Source organism: Hemibagrus wyckioides, linkage group LG26 (genome assembly GCF_019097595.1).
Source record: "Hemibagrus wyckioides isolate EC202008001 linkage group LG26, SWU_Hwy_1.0, whole genome shotgun sequence".
Taxonomy (NCBI): domain Eukaryota; kingdom Metazoa; phylum Chordata; class Actinopteri; order Siluriformes; family Bagridae; genus Hemibagrus; species Hemibagrus wyckioides.
Genome location: NC_080735.1, coordinates 3,223,143 through 3,246,609, shown reverse-complemented (window position 1 = coordinate 3,246,609; position 23,467 = coordinate 3,223,143). Strand labels below are relative to the sequence as shown.

General features: G+C 43.7%; 1 protein-coding gene across 2 annotated transcripts in view; it reads right to left on the bottom strand.

Annotated features, from left to right (window-relative positions):
* hecw2b (HECT, C2 and WW domain containing E3 ubiquitin protein ligase 2b) overlaps positions 1-23,467 on the bottom strand; it is a 40,980-nt gene that overhangs the window by 16,079 nt on the left and 1,434 nt on the right. For both annotated transcript variants that reach the window (XM_058380112.1, XM_058380113.1), the window contains exons 2-14: positions 11,656-12,559; positions 7,429-7,536; positions 7,233-7,327; positions 4,612-4,687; positions 4,081-4,250; positions 3,715-3,857; positions 3,503-3,603; positions 1,583-2,196; positions 1,143-1,449; positions 958-1,059; positions 624-774; positions 330-430; positions 109-233 (exon numbers count right to left, since the gene is read on the bottom strand). In XM_058380112.1, the coding sequence (XP_058236095.1) occupies positions 109-233; positions 330-430; positions 624-774; positions 958-1,059; positions 1,143-1,449; positions 1,583-2,196; positions 3,503-3,603; positions 3,715-3,857; positions 4,081-4,250; positions 4,612-4,687; positions 7,233-7,327; positions 7,429-7,536; positions 11,656-11,965 (2,403 nt within the window). In that variant the 5' untranslated portion in view covers positions 11,966-12,559. The remainder of the gene's footprint in view (positions 1-108; positions 234-329; positions 431-623; positions 775-957; positions 1,060-1,142; positions 1,450-1,582; positions 2,197-3,502; positions 3,604-3,714; positions 3,858-4,080; positions 4,251-4,611; positions 4,688-7,232; positions 7,328-7,428; positions 7,537-11,655; positions 12,560-23,467) is intronic.

Genomic DNA, 23,467 nt, shown 5'->3' with positions numbered 1-23,467 from the left:
AATTAAAAAGACAGCAATGCAACAGTTGGAGAAACTGTGTGGAGATGCCCACGTGGGGACAAACCTACCCTCCCTACCATAATCTCTGGAGAGGAGAGAGGGACTCACGGGGTTGGAGTGAAGCACACTGAAGAAGTCGGGGCTGGTGAGAAATTTGGCGCTGGGAGACTGCAGCAGCAATGAGAGACGTGAGCAGTAGTTAGTAGCTCCAACTGCGACATCCCTGCGGTACTCTGGACGACAAACCCAACGACAAACACGCATGTGTTTGATTTCTCTTATACCACAACAATTTATATGTGCGTTATAGAAACACATGTATTTCGTACCAGGAATGGTGTGATGCATCAGGTCTGTCTCATCTGAGGGCATCTCCGCTGCTTGCTCCTCTGTGCGTTCATTAGTTATTGTTCTCCTGATGCTCTGATACCTGAGTGAGAAAGTGAAAAGAATGAGGAGAAGATATTATCATAAGATTTAAATCTGCATGAAGGTGAGGGTTGGTTTGAATCTCCTCAGTGCTTTGTGATCAACTGAATGTGTGTATGTGTGTGTGTGAATGAGAGAGAGAGAGAGAGAGAGAGAGGGAGAGAGAGAGAGAGAGACAGAGAGAAAACACTAACCGGCGGTTCAGCTGCTCCATCTGCTGGATGGAATTGGATCTCTGCAGGACCTGAGGAGCAGCCGGAGCTGTGGGTCGCTGCCAGGTGGTGGTTCTGTTCACGTGATCCACGTAAAAGATTCTCCCATGGCTGTCGATGCGGGCCTCCCAGTCTGTGCACACACACACACACACACACACACACACAGATCAGTGTTTTAAAGCAAAAGTGTAATAAACTCATAGAATTTATAAGGTACCTGCAGCATGACTATCTTTCTTATATTGGATGAATATAAATACACATTAAGTGTGTTTTCTCCAAGGTTACTGTGTATACACACACACACACTCACTTGGTGGTAGCGGTTCGTCCACTCTTTGGTAGCGGCTGATGTCATGCCGTACAGCTGGAAGAGAGCGGACAGGCTGATGACCGTTCACCTGAACGCTGGCTCCTACAGGAACACGTCCAAAATCTATTAAATCACATTCAACTATATTATATTTAACCCAACAGAAATAAACAGAAATTTCATACCCAACTCTCCATCTGTTTCCGCTGAATCAGTTCTCTGTGTTCCTGAGGACTCGGCCCCTTCTGCCTGTGACTCCTCCCCTGATGCTAATAAGCTCTGCCTCCTCCTCCACACCTCCTCATTTTCCTCCTGCCCATTGGCTTCGTTTGGCTGTTCCTGAGAGACGGCAGGCTCTGGTTGGTCGCCTGCAGAAGCTCCACCCTCTGCACTAGCTATACCAGAGCTAGATGTGGAGGCTTCGGAAACGGTGGCTTCGCTCGCTACAAAGACAGCCTCGCTCGTGCTCTCAGTGGTAGTAGCATCTTTATCCTAAAGGAAGTATTTTTTAACAAACTTTTTAACCATTTTAACAAGATATCAAGCTAATAAAGATAAGACGTTAAAAAAACAAGCTATAAAATTTACTACTTATTAAAAAATTTCAACTATGTACAAGACTCACTTGAGCTGCAGGATTCAGGGATGCAGACTGGGATTGGGTGGATGCACTAGCTGCTGCCCCCTCCTGGCCCCCTTCTGCTCCGCCGTTTTGGGTCTTCGCAGTACTGCTACCCGACTGTGAAGCCGTTGCATCTTCACTAGCAGTGGGACTCCCCTCCCCCTCTGTCTTAGACACCTCCCTCTGCTCCTGTTCAGACGCTCCATTAGCCATCCCCTGAGAAATGTGCGATTCCTCGTCTTCATCCGAGTCGATGTGCAGCATGGTGTTAAGCCGCGTGTCAGTGGGGAAGCTAGAACGCAGTTTGGGTGATGCCGCACCCAGAGGTCGATCTCCAGGACCATTCGGAGCCTCAATGGTGTCCAGATAATCATTGAGAGAGGTCTGCCTCTGGGTGTGTCCTGAATCAACGACTATGTCCCTTAGGTTGCGCTCTTCATCAGGTTCAAATGGACCGTCATCAGTCCTAAAGGTTTCGTTGTGGAGAGAGCCCTCAGAGCAGGTTGGAGATGCAGTCCTGGGGATGCGGGAGGACGGAGGGACCACGTCCTCGTCATCAGAGGGACTTCCCGGGTCTCCGTTCACAGAGGAGGCCCCCAGGAGTGAGCCCATAACATCTGATTGAGTGATAATAAACAAATTAGTAATCACTGCCACGTGTTTATCCCCACATTTAGTCAATCATACGCTTCAATCATTCATTCCAGCTCCTAATCATCTCCACATGTTCATTTTCTCTCTCTGCCTCCCAGTCCCTCCCACCAGTACACTGCCAAGCTGTCATTGCCAGACCTCACAGTTATTCAGCATCACTCATTCACACACACACACTCAATCCTACATTCCCTATCATTCCATCACATTCTGTCCCAGTCATACACTACCTCTTTTACATTCTCTTACTCATTCAGCCTCACACAATTACTCCCCATTTGTTTAGCCCCATTAACACACTTCCATTCATTATGCTCCACTCGTTTACTGCTATTGCTTCAGGCCCATTGGTTTAGCCTCACTAATTTAGCCCCATTGGTTTACCCTCACTCATTCAGCCCCATTGGTTTACCCTCACTCATTCAGCCCCTCTGGTGTACCCTCACTCATTCAGCCCCACTTGTTCACTCCTATTATTTCAACCCCATTACATCATGCCCTCCCAGATGTATTCTTTCACACCCATTGATTAATTCCCACTTGTTTGGATTTTTTAGCCTCACTCTTTCACACCTATTGGTTTAGCCTCATTCATTGATTCCCATTGGTTCAGCCCCCCTCCTTAACTCCCATTGGTTTAACCCTTTTAATTGCCTACCATTGATTCAGCCCCTCTTCCTTAACTCCAAGTGGTTCAGCCCCCCTCCTTAACTCCAACTGGTTAACCCTTTTAATTGACTCCCATTGGTTCAGCCCCATTTCCTTAACTCCCGTTGGTTCAGCCGCCCCCTCCTTACCTCCCATTGGTTTAACCCTTTTATTTGCCACCCATTGGTTCAGCCCCATTTCCTTAACCCCACTGGTTCAGCTCCCCTCCTTAACTCCCATTGGTTCAACACTTTTCATTTCCTCACACTGGTTCACCCCCCTCCCCAACTCCTATTGGTTCAACCCTTTTAAATGCCTCCCATTGGTCCAGCCCCCCCCAAATCCCATTAGTTTAACCCTTTTAATGAACACCCATTGGTTCAGCCCCTCACCTCCTATTGGCGTTACCCTTTTATTTGAATCCCATGGGTTCAGAACCTCTTCCTTAACTTCCATTAGTTTAACCCTTTTAATTGACTCCCATTGTTTTAGCCCCCTTCCTTAATTCCCATTGGTTTAACCCTTTTAGTTGACTCCCATTGGTTCAGCCCTTTCCCTTCTTAACTCCCATTGGTTTAACCCTTTTAGTTGGTTCGGGTCCACTTGCTCACTTCTACTCACCCTCGTGTCCAGTAGATGTGATCTCCACCCTGAACTGAAGCTGACCACTCACATGGTCTGTGGGCAAACGGCGACACAATGTATAGCTTACAGGCTGATCCCTGGTCAAACACACACACACACACACACACACACACACACACATCAGCAATTGCAAAAAAAAAAAAAAATACAAATCCTTTCACAGATAATATATTTGTAGTTAGACGAACCCCGCTGCATGCCTCTCCAGAAGCCTCTGCACAGGTATGGTCAGCTGACCCAAAAAGCGCTTGATGATTGGCCGACTTTTCGCAAATTTGTCCTTCACCACAATCTCCAATACATCAGTCATGAGTGCGACGAAGGTGTATTTCTGCAAGAGGACGCACAAGGTTAACGTTATAAAAATGGAAACGGCGGTCATTTAAGCAAACACATCTACAGAAGTCTTCATTCGTCATCTATTCATCATACGCATATGATCTCTAAATAAATTGGTAAGTGGGGGTGGCCAAAGGTTCAGTCTGTGCATTGATGAGAAATGGACACTGTTTGTATGTTGTGTGTGTGTGTGTGTGTGCGCGTGTGTGTGAGACCTCTCCATGCCACACAGGGTTGGTGGTGTTGGAGATGATAGAAGCTCGTCTCTCTTGTCCATGGTGTGTGAAGGCAGGGAAGCCGCTACGTTTTCCAGGCTGGATGCTCATCTTCAGATACGGGTCCGGATTGAAGAACATGCCTTTCTTAAGGCCCTGAGCTCTGATATCTTTCAAACAAACACACACACACACACACACATTATAAAAGCTGTACATGAAGCTGAAGCCTAATTTTTGTATCACTGACGAACATACAGAACACATCAGAAATAAATTTGTAGTTAATTAGCTTCTTACTATTTATTTAAACAATGTCAAAATAAAAGCCACAGATGATGTCATAATAAAAAAAATCTATACCAAATATCACAAATTAAATTTGTGCAAGCAATCACGTTTGCTTTTAACTTGTACTGACACTCTTTGTCCACACGGGGGCTGTGTAGACATGCAGGATGTACATAGAAGTGTTAATGTGCAAGCTTTTATACGAAAAATCAAATTTTTATTTTTTACATTTCTGGCTACCTGATAATGTGAAGCTGACGAGTTTTCGGCAATGCTCGGTCACAGACTGGCCGTCCACTTGTCCTTCTGTTCCAGCCTAGATCCAGAAGGGAGGAAGGGAGAGAGAGAGAGACAGAGAAAGAGAGAGAGAGACAGAGAGAGAGAGAGAGAGAGAGAGAGAGAGAGAGAGAGAAAGAGAGAGAGTCTAAACACACCCTTTCTTGTTTTTTTTCCTCCATGATCGAGAGTTGACCCGTAGAAATCGCCCTTCACACTGAAAGCGAGACTACGCTAAGCTAAGCTCGGAGCATCTGGACACACGGCATAATAAATAACAGCAGCCTGGCTGCGTGCCAGCAGAACACAATCACGGGATTAGTGCGCAGACGTTTCATATAAAATGAATTTGTGCCAGCTGCTCGCAAGACACACGGGGATAGATGTGTATAGAGCTGAGGAGAGAGGGGCAGAGGGGCAGAGGGAGGGAGGAAGGAAGGAAATGGTTACAGTTCATGTAGTACATGCTCCTAAATTATTTAACTCAACTGCAGTGTACTTGCACATTTATACAACGCACAGACTCCACATCTGTGCAAAAGCAGCATGTAAAAAAATAGCGTGTTAGCAGAAGAGTTACAAATCACCTGTAAACACGGCACATGCAGAAAAATATATAGTGTGTGCATCTCTTTTACTATTACTTTGTAATATTATTCATGAATGTTAGAAATGAAGTTCCTTTGGCTCTGTGTGAGTATTCACACAATGAAGGAGGCGTATCCTGTGTATCTCTCAGTCATGGTGCAGGAGGCGTGTCCTATGTATCTGTCAGTCTTGGTAAAGGAGGCATGGTCACTGTGCATATCAGTCCTGGAGAAGGAGGCGTGTCCTATGTATCTGTCACTCATACTGAAAGAGGCATGTCTTTTGTAGAGGCGTGTCTTTTAGTATCCTAGAGAAGGAGGTGTGGTCTCTGTGCATATCAGTCCTAGAGAAGGAGGCGTGTCTTTTGTACTGGTCAGTCTTGGTGAGGGAGGCATGTCCTATGTACCCATCAGTCTTAGTGAAGCAGGTGTGTCGTATGTATCTGTCAGTCTTGGTGAAGGAGGCGTGATCTCTGTGCATATCAGTCCTAGAGAACTACTTGCATATCAGTCCTACAGAAGGAGGCGTGTCCTATGTATCTGCCAGTCTTGGTGAAGGAGGCGTGATCTCTGTGCATCAGTCCTAGAGAAGGAGGCGTGTCTTTTTTATTGGTCAGTCTTGGTGAAAGAGGCGTGGTCTCTGTGCAAATCAGTCTTAGAGAAGGAGGCATGTCCTATGTATTTGTCAGTGTTAATGAAAAAGGCATGTCCTGTATATCTGATAGTCTTTGTGAAGGAGGATTGTCCTATGTATCTGTCAGTCTTGATGAAGGAGGCGTGTCCCATGTACAGTATCTGTCAGTCCTAGTGAAGGAGGTGTGTCCTTTGTACGTCAGTCCTACTGAAGCAGGCGTGTCCTATGTATCTGTCAGTCTTGGTAAAGGAGGCGTGTCCTATGTTTGTCAGTCTTGGTGAAGAAGGCATGTCCTTTGTATCTGTTAGTCCTAGTGAAGGAGGCGTGTCCTATGTATCTGTCAGTCTTGGTAAAGGAGATGTGTCCTTTGTATCTGTTAGTCCTAGTTAAGGAGGTGTGTCTTTTGTATGTCAGTCTTGGTGAAGGAGGCGTGGTCTCTGTGCATATCAGTCATAGAGAAGTAGGCTTATGTATCTTGTCAATCCTAGTGAAAGAGCCATCTCCTTCCTATCCGTCAGTTCTAGTGAAGTAGGCGTGCATGCCAGTCTTAGCAATGGAGGCGTGGCAAATCTTCGCTCATGTGTGTACTTTGAATAGTCAGCTAATGCCTAAAGTTTCAGTGCATTGTCTTTGTTAATGTCCACAAACCACACTGCATCAAATATTCAATGAATCAAATTAACCAGCTTTCATAGTCCTGCAGAATCACACAGCAGCTTCAAACACAGTAATCATGTCTGTGAACTGAATCTTGAATTATTTAGCCACTGCTGCTTTTCAGTTGCAGCATCATACTGTGTGTGTGTGTGTGTGTGTGTGTGTGTGTGTGAGAGAGAGAGAGAGAGAGAGAAAGAACTTTGCTCCAGTTGTGTGTACATCTCTCTTAAGTGCACATCTAAGCGTTTCAGGGCAGGGGGCAGGAGCTGGCAAATTCTCGGCATACCAGTGAATCTGATACTCTCTCTGTGGAACTGACCAACACACACCGCACTAGACACACACTGCACTAGACGCTCGGAGCTCCTTCAATCGCTCATTTAACGCATTCCTGAAGACAAATGATCCTGGTAAGCATTTTGTAGAAAAGAAAAATTTTTTTGCCTTGTATGGTTAGTAATTTGGGAAACTCCACCTTCTAGAAGCTGGTGAGGAATTCTTTATAATCTCCACTTCGGTAAGATTTGAGAAGGTTTCTAACACTTTTATATGATACTCATCAGGTATTTTCCTGGCTCTGGAAGCTAAGAGCAGATTTTCAGGTGATGTTTCCTTCACCCAACACAGTGGGACCTGAGGGATAATCACAAAGTGCTGATGCCAAAAAAACTCAAAATGCACAAATGAACACACACGCACACACTCACCAGCACGCCAGGGTTCTTTACGGTGATGCAGGGCGTCGTCGCTCTTAAAGCTCCACTCACTCCATGGTAATACTTGAAGCAGATTTTGGTCTCAGCTGTGTAAAAAATACCTAGATTAAATACATACCTTAAATGGAGTTTTATTACGCTTACACCGCAGCCATTTAGAAAGCCTCAAATCATAAAATCCGCTCACGTTCCATGAAATAAGGCCCAGACTCCAGCCTCCAGACGATCTGTCCCCTCTGCGTGCCATTGACACCACGGTTCTTCGAGTCCCACACATTAGCCGGACATGTCTCATCTGGGAAAAAAATAATGGGTTCATAACAGATAAAAACACAATGATGGGTGTGCTTGTGACAGGAAAATACTGACACAACAACACAATACTTTTATTTCTGTAAATACAACTAGCAGATTTGCGCTAATGAGGAGGAATGGGTGTGTGTTCGCCGTCAGCACGGCGCTCCAACACGCCTCCAGCCGACTCCCATCTGTCTGTCTTTGCTGAACGCTCACTGTGCCAGCGGATCACTACAGTGTCACATTAACACTCCATAAATACTGCATAGAGGGCAATTGTATAATACATGTGTGTGTAAAATACAGAGCTGCGATGCTGAATAAACCCAGCCTTGTACAGTAGCGCATTGGGAAATTAATAAGAATGTTATTAAGTTCACACCTCTTTTCAGTATTGACCTCTGGCTAACGTAACCCTAAACTGAGCTCAGGTATATCCAGTTTTCTTTATTATCTGGAATTGTCTCCAGAACTCCAGAACCTCTGTGTCGAGACGTAGATCTGGATGAAGGTATAAATCCATTTCAAACAGCTTTCACATTGATTAAGCTCCATCGTTGTGAAATGGAAGACGTTTGGCACCAACAGGCCTTGGTCAGAGAGATAAGGGAGATTTCTCTCTCTGTCGAGCCATACGTCCCACTCCCGAGCTCCCAGTGTGACCACTTTTTCTTTCCAGACCTGCCTGATCCATCCAGGCGCTCTACCCGTCGTCACTTGGTGGTGCTCACTGCTGCCCTAAATAGATCTGCATGGACTGTCCATGACCCAGAGGACTGCTCTGGTGATAGCTTCCGAGTAGAACCCCTCGGAGGCTATCACGCTGTCTCTGAACTGCCATTGCATCGGTCAGCTTTCAGCAGGAAGGAATTAACTTTTAGTAAAAAGTCTATAATGGACTCAGAATCTACACTGACCTATTAGTTCCTCAAGAGCTCTTGGTTGCTGTTGTAGAAAGGAGATTATTTACATTTACATTATTTCCTGTCCAGTGTCACCCAAATGAGGATGAGGTTCCCTTCTGAGCCTGGTTCCTCTCAAGGTTTTTCCTCACCATCATCGCCTCAGGCATTAGGGATAAAATAGTAACTTAACTTTAATCTTTATAACTTCTCTATGTTTCTATACATCTGTAAGGCTGCTTTGAGGACAGTGTCCATTGTTAAAAGAGCTATACAAATAAATTGAATAGAATTGGATGACCAAGAACCAAATGACCACTGTAAAAGCCATACAGCAGGAACTAAAAGGACTCCCTGGCCTGATAAAGGCTACATTTGGTGAAAACCAGTTTCAGCTCGTCTAATATCTAGTACCATCCCTAGAGTGAAGCGTGGTGTTGGCGGTGCTGCTCAGCACCATGGACAGAGACATATAATTAACCTTCTCCAGATTGCAGAAAACCTCAGACTGGCTCAAAGCATCAGCTTTCAGAACAACCACCACCCAAAGTATGCATGTCCTTGACTGGTCTAACCAAAACACCGAACATCTCTGGAGAGACATGAAGATCTGCATCCAATCTGAATGAACAGGATGTGCCAGGAAGAATGAGAGAAACTGCCCAAATCCAGGTGTGCAAAGCTTGTAGAGACTCATATTATAGACGTATATAATAACTGTATTAAACATAGAAATAGTGGAATTCTATTATCAGCACAACTACAACCCTGAACCAACAGTGTGTAACTTGTACACTGAAAGCTGCCCCTTGCTGGAGCAGATTAGCCTCGTCCAGTGTGATCTACGCTTTCAGTCTATATCACTGGACTGACACTGCAACAAGACACAATTCACCCTATGTCATTTTACCACATAAAAATAAATCACAGCAAGTGTAACTGCAGTCAACAGCTAGCACCATCTTCCTCTAGCTAACATCAGGAGCCTGGAACTGAACGGATGAGACGCAAGGAAGGAAGATGGAAAGAATCTCAGCCTCTGAATATTAATCTATTATTAATGATTAAACAGTGTGTTTAGGATGAAAACATAGACAAGCCTCTGTCCATCTTACACGCCTCACACCACTCCATTGAAACTGCATCCGGAATCGAAGCCTGTTCTCTGTCATTTCCCTCAGGAGCAATCGGAGCTGCCGCGTGACTGTAAGCGTAGCTCCAGGGAACGGGGTGGGGTGGTGATCAATGACTGGCACAGAGAGCCTTTTCTCTGGGAGAGACTGTGCTGGAATTTCCCTGACCGGATCGATACTTCCACGGAGCCTGTAGTAGGAGCGTGAGGGATCGGCTTTCTCCTGCTGTCAGAACCAGACGACAGGGAAGCGCTACGGTGACTAATGTGACCACAGCCAGGAGTTACCACAAAATGTGTTTCAGTCCTCCTACACACTGAGATGCAACACGGACTCAGGTTATGACATTTGTAGTTGATGTCCAATACGCTGTTTTGAGGATTTCAAGCTAACAAATTAAAAAACTGCTCTTTGTCCAGTCTTTAACTGCCTAGACTGGATGAGCCTGTGCTCATGATAGGTTCAGACTCTTGTTATTGGCTGACAGATGTGAAGTCTGACATGGTTTTCTGCCATCATCAACCTCAAGGCCCAAAGAGTTGCGAGATATTTTTCTGCTCATCGCAGTTGTACAGAGCATTTGAGTTACTATAGATTTCCTGTCAGCTCAGAACAGTCTGGTCATTTCCCCTCTGATGTCTCTCATCAGCAGGCTTTTCCACACACAGGATGTTTTTTGTTTTTTTGCACCATTCTGAAGATCAGCCGATTCTGAAATACTCAAACCAGCCCACCTGGTACGATTACGTGATTGTCACAGAGATCACATTCACCCTCCATTCTTATGTTTGATGTGGACATTAACGCAAACTCTTCACCTTCATCTGCATGATTTTAAGTATTGTGCTGCTGCCACATGATTAGCTGATTAATTACCAGCATAAATGAGCTGGTGTTCCTGTTAAAATGATCAGTGACTGCATAGCCTAATATGCCCTGTTGGTAGTGCTAGATTGCTTCAGTGACACGCACCAAAATTATGTAGTCATTAGGAAGTATTATAAAAGTAATAATAAGAAGAAGAAACATACATTTCCATTTGGATGCCTACACACCATTGGTGCTTGGCCCCCTAATAAAGAACGTGTGTGTGTTTCCTTTTGTGTGTTTCATATTTTTAAAAATGCCTAAAAATCAGATCAATAAAAAAATTCTGGGTCATCTATAAAGATTTCACTGTTGATTTGTTGTATTAGCACAAGATAGGAGAAAAGAGCGTATTGTACTCTATCAGTAATGACTTTGAAACCCTCATGTGGCTAAACACTAGTCATCTATACAGCTACACATATATATACTACCGGATATTGCCATAAATACCCCATTTGGCTGTGTTACTGAACTGAGCTTTATGGTTCCTTGTGTCTGCTCATACCAAGGCCCGCGTGTCCCTTTCACCCTTTTTAATCAGAACTCTCGGAAATCATAGGCTCTCTAAAGTGCTGAAGAGTGCTAAGTAATTACACTTAACCTTTAACGTGACTAACATGTCAAACAGAGTGATGGTTAAAAGGCAAGGCAGCCATTATTCTGCTGACTCAGCGTTATCCCACGTCCCCTGACTGGCTTTATACAGGACTCGTACTCTCGCTCTCCCACACACACACACGGTAAACACTGCTTTCACATTTCTGGCTCAGTGAAGCATTGAAGTACAGGATTTTTTTTTTTCATGGCATCCGTTGTCCTCTGCACTATCACAGCCGACTAACAGGGACAGATCAACACCTTCCCTGGTGAATTCACTGCACCGCACGGGTATAATCCGTTTCACCTTTCACAGATTTCTCTCAAAATATACTGTGTGTCACCCAAAAGAAACTAATCCGATTTTAGAGAAGGTATTAATGGACTATTGTGCTAGCTGCCTTAAATGGCTTGAGTAAAAATTTAATAAACAGGCTACAAGGCTTTCTTTATATAGTTTGTTGCAAGACCAAAGACCAAAATTGTGAGTTTTAATGTAGTTACTTATAACTCCCTTAAAAAAATGACATTTTCTCATTAACCCATCCTTTACACCCAGTGTCTGTCTCCTAGCCCCAAAAACTGGTACAAATCCCCATGTACACTAAACCTCACCAATGTGGTAAAGCCCGATCCAGTCGGTGGCATCCACCTCCTCCTTGATGTCCCAGGAGATGACGAGGTTCTGTCCTCTTCCCAGGGTGAACTGATAGGTGGATGCAGTAAGGGAGGAGCGGCTGTCTGACGTGACCAGGTCTGTATCACTGTTGGCCCGTTGTAGACCCACTGTCTCGGCTGCAGCACCTCCTCTGGATGGTCCACCGCTACCACTTCCGCGCAGGTTTTCCGGTCCCAGTGTGTAGCGCATGTGTGGGCTGCGCCTTCGCACCACAAGAAGGTGCTCTCGAGCTGTGCTGGTGGCCATGGAAGGGTGGGGGGTGGGGTGGCTAGGGGTAGGGTGGGGAGAAGGGATGGGTTGGTGGGGGCGGGAACGGGGAGGGAGGACAGCTGTGGCCAGTGAGGGGCGAATGGTGGAAGTTGGGGAGACAGGGGAATGAAGAAAGAAAGGCCTAAAAGGCCTGAGGAAAGAATTGGGATGTGACCCAACAAGGGCCAACAAACCCTCTTAAAGTCCTCCACTGTCTCTACAGGCAGTGTCCACTTAAGAAACACCAAGACACCTCCGCTTTCTCCTTTGACCTCACAGCATTTGAAAGGAAACATTCAATCGGACAGAGACGAGGACTTATTAAACCCTCATTCAGAGGATTGCCAGTGGAAATGTTGATCCAAGTCCTCCAAGTTCAGCCATATTTAGTTGCTTCATGAAATGTCAGAACCAATGGAAATGATGAGCTTTAGGAACGGTCCAGACGTCATTGTTAAAAGAATCTGTTAAAAGTTCTGCGACAGGCCACTGAGTCAAGAAAGGCAATGATGAGGAACGTTGATCAACCTGATCAGTTAAGGTCCTGGTGGTCCATGTTGTGGTCTCAAAGTGAAACATTCAAGCAGTTACCTAGAAAACAGAAGAGAAGAAGATGAGTAAGGTTTTTATATTTGTAGTAAGGGTGAACTATGTGCAAGCAAATGAGGTGTTGTCGATAATGATGGTACAAACAATCCTGCATGTGAAAGATCTGCCACTCAACAAACCTCTGCAAAATGGCAATAGTCAAGAATATTCCATGAACTGTAATCAGTTTTGGTGAGCAATCACATTATACATCTTATGAAATTTGCGTTCTGCAGAAGGCCACAGGGGAGAAAACAAAGAAAAAGGCTTTCAAGCTTAAGCATAACTCTTCCGGCAATGATACCGAACAGAGAAAATTCAGGAGATAAGCGGCAGAAGTAGTCGAAGAGTTCTGTAATCTGTTTCCTTTTCTGAAGGAGTGACAGGGTATTAGATCATTAGAGAGGTGGAGGGATAAGCAAGAATCTATCTACAGTATCGGAAGAGGACAGGAAGACTAATCTGTCTGATCTAACTGCATGGCTGCCTTTTCTTTATCCATCCAGCCATCCATCAACTCAACCATTCATCAATCTGCACAAAACAAACCTGAGGCATTGCTTGCGCAGAATCTTCTGCCATACTTAATCTACACTTTTGCCTGTTTCTCCATCCATCCATACACCCACCCATCAATCTGCCTAAAATCCTATCTGAAGCCTTGTACAAAATCTTCATAGGGCCTAGACATCTTCTTCTGGTTTATCTGCACATCTGTCTGCCTCTCCATCCACCCATCCATCCTCCCTCCCATCCTTCCATCCATCCATCCATTCCAACAACCGCCTCAAACCCAACCTGAAGCAACATAGGTACAGAATCTTCTGCCCTGCTTGGCCTACACCTTTGAAATCATGTTATGAGCTATCTGTTTATCTGTATCTATCTTCATCCATCCATCTAATCCATCTATTCATCTATTCAAACATTCACCCCTATCCTTTCCGCCATGTGCCCAAAAACCAATCCTTTTCCAGAATTTTAGGCTCTACTTGGCCTAGACATCCTGTTCTGATCGATATGTATGTTCTGTCTATTTCTTTATCCATCCATCCATCCATCCATCCATCCATCCATCCATCCATCTAACTTCACAGCATCACATGTACAGACTCTTCTGCCCTACTTGGCCTACACCTCTGCAATCCTCTGTCACATTATACCCTTCCTCACTCTCTCTCTCTCTTTCTCAGCCCTGCTTTCTAAAAGCGTCGATAAGCATGATTTTCCTTGGAGGATCCTAAATTAGCTTCCTCTGTCTGAGTTGTTGGGAAGGACTGTGAGGCACGGCGTAACACGACTCGCCCAAACATCCTTCTTACACCTCAGCTTTTCTGGCAGTTCGCTCCTGGTTTATTTGATTGAACATATATACATAACAGTTAAGTGACCTAGAGATTCAAGACAAAGTTACTACTAAGGCAGAATAATACATGCACACAGATGGACACTGACGGACAAGGCGGAAAGTGCAAGATAGCAGGCGTGAGGGAGAGCAGAAGGCGTCTGCTGAAAGAAAAACAGCTTAGATTAGCTGTAAATTATACTAGTTTATACTATTTACTTGCTACACTTTACCAGTCTTTCTAGTGCTCTTAGCATGGTATTGGTGGTCTCAGCCGATTGTAATAAGGCCCCGTCCCAATTTAACCAACGCTGAATATTTATCTTCAGTCTATGTGACGCATGCTATAAATTCACAAGCACCATTCCTATTTTAACAAGAGGCAGTGATCACGAGAAGAAGCAAAGTAATCAGCCAGGCAAGTAAAACACACATACACACACACACACTCCCACACAGCCCGGTTTTGAAACACTGACGAGAAGTGCGTCCTGTGCTGGAAAAAGAGCTGTAGCAAACTCCCATTTTCCCAGAATCTTAAAACTGCCTATGAGGACAAAGTAAATAAAAAGCGTGTATTTACAGACAGATGTCAAGAAACAAAGGCGGCAAAAATAAACCAAAAAAATCCCACAAAAGGCCGAACGATGCTTCTCCAAGACTTCTCAGGACACACACATGGAGACTTGATGTGGAAAAAAAAAAAAGAAGAGGTTATTGTTACATCACCACATTTACACGTGAGGTGAGCAGGTCAAGAACAAACAACGTTCCGCAACAATTTCCTGTTTTTCTCTCAATCGAGGCGTGGACGGAAAATAAAAGGGAAAATGAACCTGATCTCTGACTAACAGATGCTGAAGAGAAACTGTGAGAAAGAGCACTTCCCTTCTGCGAGCACTGAGCAACTAGCTCACAACAAATCATGTAGTCGGCTTGAAAAATAAACAATAATTTGAACTTAAGTGTTTATTTAGTTAGTACTCTTCCAAGAAATAGAGAGAAAAAAATGGAGGCTCAGGATCAATCTCAGGTGAAACTCCCTCAAATCACAAGGACAAGAACACAGTAAACCACAACACGGCTGCTTCTGAATAACTCAGGCTTTACAAGAAGCGATAGGAGGGGTTTTCTTCTTTTAGCTCCCTTTTTTTGTTTCAAAAGTAATGCTTTCACCGATACACTCTAATCACGTAGACGAGGTCCTGTGATCTGACACGAAACTCGAGAATCCATTAAAGTGGCACTGATGATGCGTCATCACCACATGACCACACTGTACTGAGTAACACAAATGCTTTATCATGCTTCATGATATAAAAGTGTATAAAGAACCCCATCTGTGTTCAACTGGTAATTATACGGGTTTGGGACGCAGCCTTGAATTGTCTCCTAAATCACTGCATTGCTAAATATAGCACAGAAACAATAAAGTAGTATTTTTAGCGAGGTGCTAAAGTCTGTGAGTACGTCCCGGCATTTAGATTGAGAAATGAAAAAAAGGAAAGGGAGAAAAGAATGAGAGCCCACGCTCTAGCTAAAAACAGAACGCTCACCATAGCGTGCAGTCACGTTGGAGGAAACTGACTTGGTGGCTAGCTAGATGATGGGCATTATAATGTCATATAATGCTAGCTAGCTAGTAGTTAGCATGCTGAGCAGCTGATTTGTAGTTAGTTTCCACTCGGCAGCCATTTTATATTGAGTTGTTTTCTGGGTCAAACTGAAAACCAGTGATTATCCTCAGACTACAATATATCACTGGATCTGACCTCAGCATCGTCTTCATATTAGCACACTTCAACACTAGTATGGGTGGTCACTAAAAATCCTAAAAAACACACCCTTTGTAAATGAAGTGTCTGATACGAAGTGAACGTGCTGCACTGAAAAGCACTTTTTTCCCCACTCATTGTCATGGAAACACGGATCAAATTAGCATCACATGGTCATGTTGTAAAAATCAGTGTAAAAATTTAGCTGATGTGACACACACTCGGATGTAGCACACACACACACACACCCATGCTGTGGAGTGCTTACATGGATTAACTAACGGATCTACAGAAAAGCTGTCGTTAATCCTTGTGGTTCCACCCAGCTGACTTCATCTCCTTCCTTACACACACACACACACACACACACACACACACACACACACACACACAACAGCAAATATTCAATATAGTAATACTCAAACTAACTGGATCAGCATTTTTGTATTTCATTCTAGCAATATTAGCAAAGAAAGCTGTGACCTTTTCCTAATTAGCCAATTAGCTAGCAACTGTTTATACAATCCCCTTAAATGCCACTCTAGCAGTAACTGTGTCAGTTCTAAACCTCAGGATGAACCTGCTTAACCTCCAAGCCTGCAGACTGATTCAGCAAACCCTAAACTCTAGTGAAAGTCTCAAAATTCAATCACAGGCTTTCACCAGTTACGATCTGCCTCAACAAGCTGCCTCTGCGCTAATGGGCACCTCAGACAGGAAGTGCTGAGAAGTGTGCATGAGGTCATCTCTTAGATGAAACCAGAGCTCCAGTCGCATTAGCAGGGCTGGACTGATGGAATGCACACTCACTGCCCCATCACCCTCCGTCCACACCTCTGTGAACGTGTTGGAGAAGAAGCGCTAACCTGATATCACTTCCATCTTTGTAATGTCATTAAGACAGAAGGAATGATGGATGTTCTCACAGTGCAGTGTTGGAGAGAATGTGTATTATAGGTGGGAAAGGAACAGTGTGGTGTCATTTACTGCAACTGTACAAGACAAACTTAGCATCTGATTATTTAAGATAGGAAAATGCTAGAATACTTGTGAGACAAGTGAGTTTCTGTTGTATCAGGTTGCAGCTACTGCACTGCCAGAGTTTACAACTTTTTCACCAGACTTGCAAAAAAAGAAAGTATAAGACTTACTAAGCCTTCATTCATGTCCAAATGATCACTATACACCAGTTTTCCTAATGACCAGTCACTGGTCACCACTACACCGAATGACCAATCACTCTTCACCACTGCTCCCAATGACCACTCACTGATCATTACTGTTACCACTGACCAATCACTAGCACAACTGTTCCTAATGACCAATTACTGATCATTACTGCTCCCAATAACCAATCACTGACACAACTGCTCCTAATGACCAATCACTGATCATCACTGTTCCCAATGACCAATCACTAATCACCAGTGTTCCTAATTACCAATCACTGATCACCACTGCTCCCAATGACCAATCCCTGTTCACCAGTGTTCCTAATTACCAATCACTGATCACCACTGCTCCTAATGACCAATCCCTGACACCTCAGTTCTTAATGACCAATCACTGGTCATTACTGCTCCCAATGACCAATCCCTGACACCACTGCTCCTAATGACCAGTCACTGACACCACTGTTCCTAATGACCAATCACTGGTCATTACTGCTTCCAATGACCAATCACTGATCACCAGTGTTCCTAATGATCAATTAGTGATCACCACTGCTCCCAATGACCAATCAGTGAACCCCATTGTTCCAATGACCAATCAATGACACCACTATTGACCAACCAATGACCAATTCATGAATATAAAAATTGGTCCATGACATCATCCGTTTACCTTTAAAGCATGCATTAGTTACTTTCCCAGTGACCAAATCACTGATTAATACCGTTCCCAAATCACAAACTTGCAAATTGGTCCATGACATCATCTCCTGACCTTTAAAGCATACATTACCTAATTTTCCCTGAAAAGTGTTGACAAACCCGTGTTTGGAAATGATCAGTTACACCTGTATGGCATTACGTCGTCGCTACACAGTTTCAGATATCCGTATTGCCATGTCATCGCTGTCATCTTCCCCAGTGTGTGCAATGTGTTTCCTTTTAATCAGCACTGACCTCTCATGTCACCTCATTACTGTGCTTATGACACATTTATGACTCACTCGCTTTTCTGCACTGAATGGAAACAGGAAACTGACTCTCAACGTCCGAACACTAGCAGGAGACGGCGACTTCGTCTCAGCTAAACTGTATCTGTTCCACCTGTTGTCGTGTATTTTGTATGGGTGTTGGAATTGTTCGGTAATCAGGGTGAAACAGGAGGCTAGAAATGTCATGAATTTATTAGCTAGCTCTCAGGATTTGATTGTTTTTGGATATTTAAATGGCTCCTGAGTGAAGCAACATTAAAGCACTTGCACTTCGAATGTTAAATTGCCGGTTTTTCTCTCTGGGTGGGAGGGGCATACTCTCTCTCTTCCATCAATCACAGTGACAATAGGCCAATCGTGTGTGACGGCAGCTAGCATTTCCCTCCCACCAGTGATGCGCCATTTAAAAAAGTCAACATCGAGTCCAGATTTTCTTTCTCTGCTTATACGAAAGACCGGAATAACACCGGAAAATAAGAATCGACTCACAGTCGATAAGTCGATCAACTCATTGACCATAACAAGGCTATAAAACCAGATTTTCATGGCTAAAAAGCAAACAGTCCAGCTTACTCACAAACCTGAAGCTGAACCGAACTCCAGCCATGAGCAGGAAAGACGGTTGTGAGTACTCTGTGGCTTCATCCCGATCCCTGCAGCTGTCATTCTGCCAGGAACTGACAGCTCACCTACATTAGCTAATGATCTTCCGTCCTGTCCTCACTGTTAGCGCATTTCCTCCTGAGGACACTCGGATGGACGAGCGAGTAAGAGAGTGAGCTCTGACTAATGCCTCCTATGAGACACCTTATACCTCCATGCTAGCATGAAGGGAATGATGCTAGCCTGCGAAGTATGTGGATGATAACGCTGGTGGATGATGGGGTTGATGAAGATTACTAAAGTTTAGTAAAACAAGTATGGCCAAATCTTAAATGTTCTCAACATGTGCTCACTACACAGGGTACAACAAGTCCACTAGAAGGAGATTTGTATTTTAATGTAATCCGACACTTCTATACTTTCTCTGATATTAAAGTATTGGCACCATTTGTGCCTACATAACCTTATAAACATCTTTAACAGCGGTACATTTTTGAACAGGCGGTGTGTTAAAACTCCACTTATAAACATATACGTGACCCGACACACAGCGAAAACATCCAGCTCTTAGGATAAGCATCGCGCTCGTCAAACTGCACCAGCTCCGGTTCTGTATCTACCCACACTTTCTATTTATACACAGCCCAGAGTTGAACTATTTATAACACAGACAACACATCTCCAGCTCAGAGAAGCCCAGGCATTGACCCATATCTGAAGCCTAAATACACTCGGAGGCCAATATTCGATTAAGGATATCATACGTTAAGAGTCACTCGTGGTTTTAAGTTAAAATGATGCTAAGGACGGCCGCAAAACTTCTCTGCACGTTGGTTGGGGGCGGGACATGTGATAGAAATATTATAAGATTCTCAAAGGTATTTCTGAGATACACGATGCGCATCATGACGAGTAGGTTGGCTCGCAAAATGCCAGAAACTCAAATAAATTCCATAAATAAAAAAGTAAATTTCATAAATAAATTGCGTAAATAAATTGCATAAATAAATAAATAAATAAATAAATAGCATAGAAAAATAAATAAACTGCATGAATAAACTGCATATATAAATAAATAAATAGATAGACAGATAGATAGATAAATAATTTGCATAAAAGGATAAATAAGTTGCATTAATAAATTGCATAAACAAATAAGATTTTAATGTCTTACAAATAAATGTATTTTATATTAAATATATAAACAAGTTTTGAATTTCACAATTTTTTATTTTAGAAATTTAAATCAACTGCTTCTAATCAGTTCACAATTCAATTTAGGCGGTTTTGTGTTTTCTGTTCACGATATCCCCCAATATCTCAGAAAAGAATACTGTGACATAAATATTGCGGATACATCAAATTATTTCTATTCACTCTAATTAAAGGAGGCGTGGCCTATGAGCATATCCATCCCAATCCAAATGGCATTCACAGTGTAGAGAAAGTGACAGTAAATCGGATGGAGTGTAGTGTGTGGGATTGTGTTTCTTTTTTTGACACTCGTGTGAACTGAAACTTTTAAAGTCTTTAAAATCTGCCAGGAATCTAAAAATTGCTCCTGAAACGTTGACAGAAAATAATAATAATAATAATAATCATTCAGAGAGAGAATGCCTGAGCGGTGGGAGATGGAGGTCCAGAGCTGAGGTTCAAGTGTCTGACAATTAAAGGAACAGGATGATGTCATTACCTCAGCATGCAATTTGTTGCTAATTGTTTCCGATGGAGGAAAAACAACGTCGGACTTGAACGGCTACGTAGTTACGGCATCTATTTCAGGCTACGGGTTAAGAGGGTGCTGAGGGTACGTAGCGGGGGCAAGCCAGCGTTCCTGACCTCCTGCTCATTGTCACACAGCTATTTTGGCATTCCTCATGCACACAACACATCCTGTCAGGGGGCGGAGGAGTAGAGGGGTGGATTTGTACACCGAGACAGAGCGTGACCCTTTTTCCTGTGAGTAGTACAACATGCACGGAAAGCCATCCACCCTCCCACACACACACACACACACCATTATCGATGTTCTATAAATTCATCTACATGACTATCAAATATTGATGTTTCTCACAACGTCAGTCATTTATGGAAGGAGTCTCCAGTGTCAGTGATGAAGCTGTAACATTACAAGAGCTTCAGGATGAGTTCAGAAGAGTTCTCGTTACAGTGAAAAGCTGCAGTTCTTTGTCATGTTAGAGAAAGAGAAAAAAGGAAAAAGGAAAAGAAAACTATTCTCTAGTGTCAAATAGTGACATTTCAGAAAGAGCTGGAGAATTAATTCTGCTTGGTCTTGGGTGTTTTTAATGAAACATATTCCTCCATAATCTTATAGTCATTATATAAGAACATACACACACACACACACACACACACACAGCAGAGCACACTGGCGCAAATGAGTGCGATAATGATATCGACAACATGTCCCATGTGACCGTAAGCTCCGGGTCCTCGGGTGACCCGTACTCATCGGCGTACGGGTCAGAGTAAAGATCTCACACGCTGAAGGATGAAGTTCTGCACTTCCAAGATCATGACATAAAGAACAAGACATGGCTCCGTCCCAACAACCGCATGGAGCAACACAACACAACATGATAAATCCACAGGAAAATTCACATGGTTCCAAAATAAACACCCCGGACTTAGCATCAGTCCAATAATAAAGATCTGACGTAACCTGATCATCATGGCTGTGTCAAGGCTTGGTACAGTTGCTTTAAATCTGAAAGAGACACAAGTATAGAAAATGGAAGCAGTTTCTTTTTTCAGCACATGGATAATGTGATACAGCAGGTGGGGGGGAAAAAAAAACAAGCCGTCGTTAGCAGCTGTTAGTCCAAGACGACTTAAACAGGATATGTCAGGAATTCAGAAAATGTCAGGGTTGGAGATTTGTCGATCCAGTAAGAGTAAGAAAGTTCCTGGTTTTTGTAAAGAAACGGATTTACAGAATTTATGTGGAATCTTCAGAGGTGCGAGTGTTGGAGAAGCTCATCAATTATGAACAATTATAATGACTATAGTCGAGGGAGGGAACAGTGGAACAGTAAGATTACAGGGTGAAGACATGAAGAAGGTACAGGAGTTTAAGTACTTGGGGTGAACAGTCCAGAGTAATGGAGAGTGTGGGAATGAGGTAAAGAAGCGAGTGCAGGCAGGGTGGAGAAAAGTGTCGGGAGTTCTGCGTGATAGAAAAATATCAGCGAGAATCAAGGGGAAGGTGTACAAGACAGTGGTGAGACCGGCCATGCTGTATGGTTTAGAGGCAGTGTCACTGAGGAAGAGGCAGGAGTCAGAGCTGGAGGTAGCAGAGCTGAAGATGTTGAGGTTTTCTTTGGGAGTGAGACGGTTGTACAGGATTAGGAACGAGTACATCAGAGGGACAGCTCATGTTGGACGTTTGGGGGACGAAGTTAGGGAGGACAGATTAAGATGGTTTGGACATGTCCAGAGGAGGGAGAGTGAGGATATTGGTAGGAGAATGTTGGACATGGAGCTGCCAGGCAGGAGGAAAAGAGGAAGGCCAAAGAGGAGGTTTCAACGGACTTTGTTTTGATAGGCTGCAGCTCCTGCCAGTCACCACATATCTGGACTACTTTCAAGCTAAGACATCATGGTGTGTGTGTGTGTGTGTGTGTGTGTGTGTGTGTGTGTGTGTGTGTGTGTGTGTGTGTATCTCATCTGCAAAATGTCTGAGGTGAAACTATACTACATTCAACTGTTTCCATATAACTGTCTCTACGTTTACACACAACTTACAGAAAACGCCCACCTAAAACACTTGACCGCCAGCATATTTAATGCCTCCCAGGTCCAGGTTTAGACACATGATGGAGCTTGGCGTTTGACTAAGAACACAAGCCACAAGCGATCAAGAGGAGAAAAGAGAAGCAGTGAGACGGTTTTATCGGTGATGCTGAACAGAGAAGACGTTGTTTCTCAAGGTTGTAAACAGACCGTCTTTCAGGTTTAGGAGGAAATCTTGGAATCTTGGCAGATGAAAGCTGTATGAATGCCAACCTGCTGGTATAAGTAAACAAGAATCAAACCTTTTCCAGCGCTTAATACCGAATGCTGTAACGCTTACAGTACAGATGGTGGCTATTAAAAGTCCATTTTGTGAAAGGAAAGAAAAAAACAGAAAGACTGTTGTTCTTCATAAACACCTAGTGAGATGTGGTTTGGCCGCGGTGTCCAGAGCACGGCGGCCACCCTCCGAGCGCTAACAACTCGCAATGTAACGCCGCCTGTCGAGCTATCCCTTCACACATGGACATTTTTCTCATTTTTGTGGGCTGAGCTGCTGAGCTTTGATCAGCTAAATAGCTTCCATCGACATGCCGCAGGAAATGGAAAAAGTCATGAAGCTACAAAACTTCCTTGCTAAAGCCTAACAAGAAGAATTGAGTGGAATGTTGTGTATTTAGAAGCATCAGAATATTTCAGGCCTGGAATCTGAACTTGCAACAATATTAAGTTGAATGAGAGTCAAGCTCTTGCTTTTGTTTATGAAGTATAACATTCTCGGCTATGTTTAGCTTGAGAGCCTGCATGGCACTTACATCACAAAGCCGTTTTAGGTCACTTCCTTCTACCCAGGTCGAGGTTTATTTGTTCCTCTGGGTGATGACTTACTTCGACTAATCTGGCGGGTTTATTAACGTCTATATGAGTCCATATTAGCGCATACCCTGTAGCTAGACTTCGTTGATCATGCGAAGACATGTAAACAATAGCTTTCTCCAGGAGTTGAGCAACTTCGGGCATGTTCAGGGAGTGGCTGAACAAGGTGTACATACAGAGATCTGTCGAAGTGCAAATTACAAAAACAGGAATACCTGGCCGACGGAGACTGGGCACAGGGCCGGCTGTATTAGGACAATAGATAGATATTGTCCAGACCAGGCCATAATAAACAGAGATTGGGACTGGATATTAATCAGGACCAGGACTTTGGTTCTGTACTTTTAAAGTGACCTAATCCGTCAATATCCCTGCAAATAATGGAACTGAAAGAA